Genomic DNA, 10035 nt, shown 5'->3' with positions numbered 1-10035 from the left:
CATAATTATTTATGTAATTGCCTTTTCTTTCCTTACTTTTATTAAATACACCATTTGTTACATTCGAATGCGTTTTTGTCTCTTTTTATTTATGTAATAAACTGTTATTCATTGTTTTATGTTTTTTTTTGCGATTTTTTTGCGGTACGGAAGCCCATCGACACAACGCGGTCGTTTTGCACATAGACATACGTTCAAAGATGCTGCATTGGCCCTTGGATTGTGCGTCAATATCGCCGCCATATTGGAGAGGTCGAGACTGGCTTGTTAGTAAATAGTAAACGGGGAAGCTGCAGTTTTACTGGATAATAAGCAATATAACGTTTACATTTCTAAACCAATGAGTACTTTAAATTCAAGGGTGTATGATCTATGTGGAGTACAACACAAACAATAATACAAAAAGGCTTTTTTCTATAAATATATACAATATAATTGAATATCAATATTAAAACGACTTATTAAAATCGGTGGACAAAATTAAAAGTTCTCGGGCGTCTCATTCAGAACAAAACGCTGTTCTCCCGTAAACCCTTTTACTTGTTTACAGGCCAATGGTCGGTATTGGCCTCTCCAATATGGCGGCGACGTTGACGTGCCGCAGCAACGGGTCGAAGCAGTCAATGCGGTGTCTAGAATGCACGTCTACGGTTTGGCATCTTGTTGCTCGTCCTCCACTACGCACTATTTGGCGTTCTCACTTGGCAACGGAGCCTTCACTTGCTACCGCTAGCTGCTCAGGACCCACGGACAACTGTCGGGGCCCCGGGTGGATTGACAACTACAGACAACGCGTATGTTTTCTCCAGCCCATGGCTGAAGACAAGAATACGTTGAATGAAATGTAAACGCGGTGAAAGGACAATTGATGTGATCACACAACTGGAAGGAATCTGTCTCATGAGAAGAACACGGGAAGGTTTTCTTTCTCATTTTATCTTGATGAAGAAGAAGGGGGCTAGTCGTAGCCAGGAGAATTAGCTCACATTTGCGCCACAGTCTGGAATATTAAACGTGAGTCATTTCCCTTCTTCGTGTCACAGAAAACAGAGACTATGAAGACTCTTATGTAACCGTGATCGGTCGGATGTGGATCCATTCGGATGAGTAACCAGTTCGCAGGTAAGAAATGGACAAGATCGGCTCTCCGCCCTTGCTGATTTTGGTGGTGATGCTAATGCGATGCCAGTGGTGGTGAACTATTTATATTCTTTAGATGACACGTTTCGCAACAGTCTTATCAATACCGTCCATCCATGCCCATCACCTTTCAGTGCATTTCACTTTCGGGAGTGAAGTAAAAATGGCATATGGATGCCCTGCAAAAGGGGATGTGTGCATAGATAGCAAGGAGTGTAAGTACATTATGGCTTATTGTATTATCATGCCATTGTTTAGAAAAATTGCAATACTTTAGAGCCTGGAGGACTGAGTCTCCCAATCTTAGGAGTCATGGTAAGTGTGGTTTCAAGACATCTTGTGACCAGACAAGATAAAAGAATGCAGTAATCTACCATCAACTTAAGCAAATGCAATTTTAAAATGTTGCTTTACGTTTGCGAATGTCAAGCACCTACTTAAGTCCTCAACATCGAGACCTAATAAGGCAGCACATTTGGTCGATTCTGTGGTAAGGGACTGGATGGTCTTGGCATAAACAACATTAGTTAGATCATGTTCACAATAATACAAGACCTCCCCGAAATTCCTGGCTTCGTTTGTAATAACAATTTTGAATCGTATAACTAATAATCGACTTGCATCCAATAATTACTTATTCAGTTTTGCATTTAAAAAAACAAAACAAAAACTTTTCAGAAAATGAACTTACGACAAACTATTTATCCCACATTCACCAAATCCAAAGTAAACCCATCCTATATTGAATGCAACTTGGTTGTAAAACCACGGTGTCTATCTTCCTGCCACTTAGACAGGTTCTGGAAATGTACCAGTTGCTATGTAGAGCAATTAAAGTGGGATGGAAAAATAAACAAGTCGCATCATTGCTCAAAGCAAATCTGCTCTTGATACACCAATTACCCTGAGGCTTGGTTATGCGCTGTTCGCTAAGCATTGGAAAATCAATATAATCTCAGAATGTCATGTACGATTTGTGGGGAATGATTAACCTTGAGCCCTAAAAGATGGGGGATTTCGGAAATTAACTGAAGCACATTTTGTATGACGTGATCTTTTTTTTTGTTGCTGTGCGTTGTGTATGATGGTTGTTTGTTCTTCTCCTCAGGTGTGTTTAGTTCCTCTAGAAGAAAAGCAAAACTCGACTTGACTAGAAGGTTAGAGGCAGAGCACCATGTTGGAGGAGGATATGGAGGTGGCCATCAAGGTGGTGGTGGTGGGAAACGGAGCGGTGGGCAAGTCCAGCATGATCCAGCGCTACTGCAAGGGGGTCTTCACCAAGGACTACAAGAAGACCATCGGGGTGGACTTCCTGGAAAGACAGATCATGTAAGCTGCTCCCATGTTCGCCCTGGATGGGCAGGACAGCAGTGCCTTTTGGTATTGTATTTTACGGTATTCTTTCGAAGGCAGATTTTCGGGGTCTAATTTTCTCCTTTTAATTGGAATGATCAAAGGGGAATTATGAGCATACGTGGCAGCAACCATGTCCCTGGAAGTTGTTCTGGTATCACTGGTGATTACACGTTGGCTACATTCATTGAGTTTCCCAACCAGTTTGAACATTCACCTTTTTTTAGAGCATGTGACAGGTAAGGTAAGAACTGAAGGACTGGAGGATTTATTGGCTGATTAAAGGCGATATATTATTGGTATACTTACCAAACTAAATAGGGACTGTCGTATTATGAAGCCTGATTTTAAATATTTTGGCTCTTTGATTTATCTCGTCTTTGACAATGGAATAGAACAGTCTCATATCATTTTGATAGATTTGCACAAGTACATCTTTATGGTGGGCAACACACTGTTTGTGACGCATACTATGTAGTAAAACACTTTCCATTTGTCTAATTGGCTTTTTGGCTTTATTTTTCTAACAATTCATTTATATCTCAAATCTGAGCCTGGGGTTTGGTGCTATGGGGTGTGACGGAACAGAAACGATATCACGATTCCACAGGACACAAGACATTGTCCTGCGCACCACCCTTCCCTTTTCTCTGGTAATGTGGAGTCACGGTCCTCCACATTACACAATGTCCCCGGCGGGCTGAACAGCTGTGTGTGCTGCACGCTCGACGTTGTGCAGGGAGGGGGCTGGCCTTTCATTTCCTCTGTGAATGTTTCAGCGTGAACGACGAAGAGGTGAGGCTGATGCTCTGGGACACGGCCGGCCAGGAGGAGTTTGACGCCATCACCAAGGCGTACTACCGTGGTGAGCTCCCATTGTCGACGTCTAATTGAGACCTCTCCCTCTGCTCCATAACACTCACCTTCAATCAGGCTCGTCACTAATGGCTTTAGCACCAATATGGACCCAAACGTGGATTCGATTAGAGGGATACTCCGGTTAAATGTTGAATAAAGGGTTAGAAAAAATGCACTCCAGTTGCACGAGAAGGGTTTTAATCGCGGTTAAAAAATGATTTCAATGATTGTTCACACTTCAAAATATTAACTTTGTTTGCCGTTTTACTATTTTGCTCGCATCCTTTAAAATTGAGTGCTCTTGCAATTACCACCGTATAATTTCATTCGTTGTTGATATTTAATTAGGCGCTGCTGCTTTCACCCCAAACGGTTTCAGTGCAATTAAATTGAAATGCTCCCGCCTGATTGGTCTCATCATTCAATGTCACTTTACCCACGTGCGCTGTCCCCCGCAATTATTCCATTACTTCTCTTTCAGTACCTGCTCCGTTAACTCCTTCTTTGTGGACACAGTGAAACATCCAGTGTGTGTGTGTGTGTGTGTGTGTGTGTGTGTGTGTGTGCGTGTGTGCGTGTGTGCGTGCGCGCGTGCGTGCGTGCGTGCGTGCGTGTGTGTGTGTGTGCGTGTGCGCGTGCGCGTGTTCCCAGGTGCTCAGGCGTGCGTGCTGGTGTTCTCCACCACCGACCGGGAGTCCTACCAGGCCGTCAGCAGCTGGAGGGAGAAGGTGGAGGTGGAGGTGGGGGACATCCCCACCGTCCTGGTCCAGAACAAGATTGACCTTCTGGACGATACGGTCATCAAAAAGTATGTGCTTGGGAGACATTGGAAATCAAGAATAGCTTTCCACAGTTACACTGTGAATAATACCTAATAAGGGCTAGATTGCTGCCTTACAACGATTTTGTTATTTAGCTTTTACTCCAATGGGATTCTGCGGTGAGATCAGATACAGGTCAGCAGGTAGAGGTGAGGCATCTAGTTCAAGACTGTGGATATCAGGGTTCACACCAAACTTCATTCACGTTGACGTGTCAAGTGAGAAGCAGCTGTGTTTTTGATGCAATCGGATCCAACGCAAGCAAAGGCAGCCAGAGTTCGTGTTGACGCTCCCTCGATCGCATCCGCAGTCGGATTCCACAGGCCTTGAAATGACGTAACCATGTGTTGTTTTTCCTGGACTGTGGTTGAAACAGCTCACTTTTATGTCAGAAGCTGCTTCTTTCCCCTAGTGTTGAAACGACTGTCGTAGCGGAACATTTTGCGGGTCGTTTATTCTTTCTCAATATCTTTTTGAATTATTTGAGTGTATTTGTAGGTTAGGGGTATAACTCATGATAAGGCCTTGTTGTTTAAACAGTCACTATGAATCCGCTGCTACGTCTGCGTGTGTGTCCGTGTTGTGGTCCTAACTCTGTGTGCTTCTCTTCAGCGAAGAGGCAGAGGGTCTGGCCAAGAGGTTGAAGCTGAGGTTCTACCGAGCGTCAGTGAAAGAGGACCTCAACGTCAACGAGGGTGAGCGACCGAACCATTGAGCGATGTACAAGCTGCGCTCGACCATTAGGAACACCCCACTGACCGGGTGTCGCCCTGGGACCTCTGTTTCTTTTGTGGTTGTAGTTTTTAAATACTTGGCCGAGAAGTACATCCAGCGGCTGAAACAGCAGACCGCCGAGGAGCCAGAGGTCGTTCACACCACGAGCAATAAAATAGGTACGTGTTGACGCTCTCTGAGGCCTCTCCCACCCCTGCTCAACCCCACGCTCCAACTGTTGACCGCTCATCCTTATGTCTGCAGGTGTGTTCAATACCACTGGTACGAACGTCAGCAACCAGAGCTCCAGTAACGGCCACGAAGTCATTAGTTTACGACCCAACAAACAAAGAACCAAGAAGACAAAAAATCCCTTTGGGAGCTGCAGTTTACTCTAGAATCTACCCGGAAAGCTTGGTGCCTACCTTGGAGAATGCTATTTAATAGCCCTGATGGATCACTGCTGTTGGCTGAATGGGAGGCCATAATCAGAGACCAAAGCGAAGGGAGGATAATGGTTTTTATTTTACTTTTTTTCTAATTTTCCCATTTATTTTCTAAGCACAACACCTTTTTCAATCAGATTTCGATCGGCCTTTCCTACCGTCCAAAAATGCAACAATTCAAAATAAAGTCAAATGTCAATTATAGTTACCGATATCTCTCTATATATTTGTGCTTTTTTCATTAGAAAAAATGTTAATACCTTAGATATCATCGATTCCGTTATCAAAATTAGCAAACGTTAATTCGTCATTTTTTGTAAATTAATATCTAGCATTGTGGATTCAAATAAGCCGTCTAAACTATGACTATTTCTGAACGGGTTCGGTTGTGTCTCTCTGTGGATCATGAATGACATGAATGAGTGTTTGACAAACTGAATTGGAATGCAATGGTCTGTGAATTTGAATATGAACTGCAGAAGGGTGACATGTTTATTGGAAAACATGTGTATCACGAAAAACGTGTAAATGTAAGTTGATTTTTTTTCCATTCCTCTATTTTGGAAATGTACACCTGTGCAATATGTTTGTATTGTAAGAGATTAAAACCGCAGATTATTTTGTACCATATTTTTCTAACGCTCTACGGAATATGGTTCAATATACACTGTTCACGTCACAATCATAACACTAACAATTACAATGGGGGAGATTTAGTTGTGTAAAAGGTATTTTTATAACAACCAGTGTTTCGTGATGCACAGGTGTTGCCTAACACCATAATCATAGTGCCAAACCACGTTTCACCGTCAGGGTAGTGTTGAAATGTTCTAAAGCTGCAGCAGATATTTTAATGTATTTTAATGGTTAACCAAATATTGGCACAAAAGCAAAGAAAAAGATATAGCTGTGTCTTATAACACTTGTTGACAGTTTAAATACGGTTGATACGGTCAACCTATTGCTAGATGTTTATGTGAATTATACGTCTTCACACTCAATTATGTTATTTTTAATCTAGTCAAAAATAGTAATAAATGTTTACATTTTCCATACTGCTACATCTAAGCGGGCTTTCCTATCAATACTCTGGTACTGCTTCAAGTAATACATTATGTAGTCACACAATAGTAGGCAGTATTATTTGCCTTGTATGCCTGTGGCCTATCAAACACAAACTAACGAAACAGGACTTTACATCTTTTAGAATGTTTAGTAAAATTATTTTCTCATGGTAACCAGACTGGGTGGTGTCAAATAGAGTGAAATGCCACTTATCTGGTTGTTTGAGCTAGAGTGAGATCTGAGATCTAACGGCTTATACGAGGGGGTAGACTAAGTTGCGTACTAGACTACAGGCTTGTTTGGATAGGTTTTGAATTCCATGCACATTTCATGTGTTCTTTATAGTACAGTGAATGATGTTATTTCCCAGTTCGACCTAAAATCGTTCAGGTAGAACTAGCCTAATATGTCGTCATGCGAAAAACGTTTGAATGCAAAAAGATAGAAAATAAATAAATGCACATAAGACATTGCTGAATTATTTTAAAGAATGTGCTGAACATATTTCTGAGTATTTTCAAATGTATTTTTCATAGTTTTACTTTTTTCTCTCCCCTTGATACGTCAGACTCGGATACAAATACAATGTGATTCCTACAAGTTTGTTTCATTTCACACTGAACACCATTAACTGTGTAAAGTGTGGGAAATATATTGTCTTCAAATGTGTGTCTTTACTTCAAGATGTAGTTATGATTGAATAATCTTATCCTTCCACTGCATTCTGACCAACCTGTACTAGGGGGCTCTGTAGAACCAACTCTTTGTCATTGATACCATTGAATGATGACCCTGAATGCCTTGTTCTCATTGACATTACTCAGTACCTTTTAATGCATCTTTATTTTCAAATACCTGCCTGCACATTCATTTTTAATATAAATTAGATTTAATTTGTTTTTTCCCCTCTTCTTTGTATCAATCCATATACTTTGGCTGTTTCGTTTTGGACTGAATGGATTTTAGTGCACTTTATTAACAAGATGATGTCCAGATTATACATTTTTAACGTAACCATTACTTGTGTGCTGTCACTCAGGTGTTGTAAAAAAAAAAAGGTTTTGTCTTCTTGCTATTGTTCTATTCCACTGATGCCTTCATACGTAAGCTGTACGAATTCATTCTTCTTTTCTTTTAGAAAAACATTAGCTTAGTGTATTTTTATTGATTTAGTTATGTAAATGTATCTTAAGAGGTTGAAGGTGTATGTGGCACACATGTATACACTTGATTGCGTTCGATTTGAAATTGTGTTGATATTTGATCGTAATTTCACCAAAATAAAGTCTTACATGCTACTGCATCCAGTGTGGTTTTCAAAGTTCTAGCTGTCCGGCCCAGTTTGTAAAACAATCAAAACAGGACTCCAAGGCTCAAGTGTTGTTGGTTAAATGTGAACAAAACAAGTTCATATTTGTTAGGCTTGATGTTTTCATTTGATTTATTTTGTGTCAGGTTAAGTGCATTTTACTACATGAAGATAGTCTTTATATTATAATACAAATACATTTTAATTGTACTGATAAGAACTGATCTATAAGCATTATTACATTTAATGCCTGGATGATTGAGTTATATATAATTTCATCCGATTTTTTTTTTTACAAAATCTCGCTTTTATTTTTAATATAGGGGTTTAATAAACGATCATATTGAAAGAAAAGACAGGTATTTATTGAAGACAAAAACCTTTCGTCAAAACAAAGTGTGCTTTATTGCATGCAGGATTAGTTAAATTGATTAAGGCTTAAATGCATAGTGTTCATTAAGAGTATTAAGTGTCTTTATATAGGATAGGGTGTAATGTGTGTGTTTGTGTATGTGTGTGCGTGCGAGTGAGTGTGTCACATCTTAAGGGTAGGAATTGTTGAACAGGGCCTTTAGAATACAGGCCCCTGACTGAGACTTCTTCAACCACAATGACAAAGACTTACAGTGGGGTCAAGTAGATACATAGCATAATTGCGTTTATCTTCATACATAACACCATCAATTACGGAAATATTTAATTAAAACATATCAAAATGTATACTAGTTAAAAAAATATCGTGTTTTTTTCAACCCTTTGAGATACATTCAGCCTACACTCAGCCTGTGATTCTGAAGAAAACCCAAAGAGGGTATTTATAGTTCAGTGCGAATGCAAACACATTCCGACACTCAGGAGTTATCTATATGCATGTCTTTGGTATGTGAACGCTACTAAAAATAGGCACTTTTGTGTTCTCCTGCATCTTAACACACACAATTCTCAATGGGCGCCATTGGCTTGATCTAACTTTTGGTTATCCATGAGTTTAATGGTGTTCTCTGCGTTGAAGACATTTCTTATAAGAGTCTCGAGTCTTCGCTTGATCTTCTTCTGGTCTTCCAACGCACAACTGATCACGATGGCCTGAAATTTCTGATCGATGGCAACAGGTGGCGCCTCGGTCACGCAGGCTGCATGCAGCGCCATCAGACGCTGTCGGTTGCTGCCGGTGTCTTCCAGTAACTTTTTGACAATCTCATCAATCATCGATGTCGCCTGACGCAAAGCATCATCTTGCTCGGAATTTCTGATTACTCCAACCGAGACTTCTACGCAGAGCGTCCGACCCAGAAGTCGGTTAGATGTCAGACTTAACTCTTCCCTTTCCCCTGAAAAAAAAACACACTTCAAACAACTGCAATGGCATTTCATGAATATTTTTGTAGGACGAAAAAGGTAGTCTTCTCAATGGTTTGAAATAAAAAATAAACATAAAGACAGTGACATTATCAGCGCATGCGGGAGAAATTAGCTCAACCAGTGTGACGCACCATCAGAGATGCTGCGCATTTCTTGACCGTTCTGTAAGGACTGAAGCATTTCCAGGATGGATTCCCTTTCCTGCTCCATCAAGGTCGCTGTTTCGCGTAAAGCCTCCACCCTGACCGTGGAAAGAAACGAATCGTTAAGTGATGATGACATAGGCCTAGCACTCACCAGAAAAAAGGGAGTGAGACAGAACACCCTCCTACTTGGAAACATGCCAGTAGTTTTCGATTGTAAAACATCGGATTCATTGTAGTTCTTTTTATATACAACGTTTTAAAGTAAATATACAAAAAAAACATTATATTTTCTACTGAAAAACTGACGATAAAACAAGCAACAGCAATATATATTAAAATCTGTTTATAAAAATGTAACACAGCATGTAAATCAAGCCATCCAGTATAGCAATGAAAGACTTTCAGCAGAAAGCATTCATACCGCAGGCAGCTCTTCAGCGAATTGCAATGTATCGTTATAATTGGTTGCCGATTGTTACAGTAGTAGTAGTCATAGTAAAAGGTATTTTACTGAAGATTACCTAATTTCCAGCTGATCCAAACTTTCTAGCAGACGCCCAGAACGATCTGCCATGGACATGGTCCTGCTGAACTTGCTCTTGGTCGCTTCGTTCATTTTAGCCTGTATTTTAGCCTGAGCCATGATCAAGAAGATCCTTTGAGAGTTTCCTCCACTCGATAAATGCACCGGATGACTGAAGAGCGTCTCGCCAAAGATAACTGTTTTCTCGCCGGCAGCGCCCCAGGCTTAACATCTCCAAACATGGATCACCACTTCCTCCACGAACCCTCGCGAAGTTTCGGGAACGGCGTAAAACCAA

The 10035-nt window shown here is 40.7% G+C and overlaps 2 protein-coding genes across 3 annotated transcripts; one reads left to right on the top strand and one right to left on the bottom strand.

The window, feature by feature from the left end:
* The first annotated feature begins 632 nt into the window (after window positions 1-632).
* rab23 (RAB23, member RAS oncogene family) lies at window positions 633-7855 on the top strand. 2 transcript variants are annotated; one of them, XM_056609113.1, is made up of 8 exons: window positions 633-919; window positions 1044-1122; window positions 2249-2469; window positions 3273-3358; window positions 4003-4159; window positions 4785-4867; window positions 4973-5065; window positions 5151-7855. In XM_056609113.1, the coding sequence occupies exons 3-8, from the start codon at window positions 2315-2317 to the stop codon at window positions 5282-5284; spliced, it is 708 nt and encodes a 235-aa protein (XP_056465088.1). In that variant the 5' UTR covers window positions 633-919; window positions 1044-1122; window positions 2249-2314; the 3' UTR covers window positions 5285-7855. The 2 variants fall into 2 exon arrangements, with proteins under 2 accessions (XP_056465088.1, XP_056465087.1); XM_056609112.1 differs by having other exon boundaries at window positions 633-1122.
* bag2 (BCL2 associated athanogene 2) lies at window positions 7803-10000 on the bottom strand. The gene is made up of 3 exons (XM_056609114.1): window positions 9736-10000; window positions 9200-9309; window positions 7803-9037 (listed from the first exon to the last, which is right to left on the bottom strand). The coding sequence occupies exons 1-3, from the start codon at window positions 9855-9857 to the stop codon at window positions 8649-8651; spliced, it is 621 nt and encodes a 206-aa protein (XP_056465089.1). The 5' UTR covers window positions 9858-10000; the 3' UTR covers window positions 7803-8648.
* Window positions 10001-10035: the final 35 nt, after the last annotated feature.

Source organism: Gadus chalcogrammus, chromosome 15, assembly GCF_026213295.1.
Source record: "Gadus chalcogrammus isolate NIFS_2021 chromosome 15, NIFS_Gcha_1.0, whole genome shotgun sequence".
Lineage (NCBI taxonomy): Eukaryota > Metazoa > Chordata > Actinopteri > Gadiformes > Gadidae > Gadus > Gadus chalcogrammus.
The sequence above is the reverse complement of the archived record's forward strand: the minus strand, read 5'-3'. Positions and strand labels throughout refer to the sequence as shown.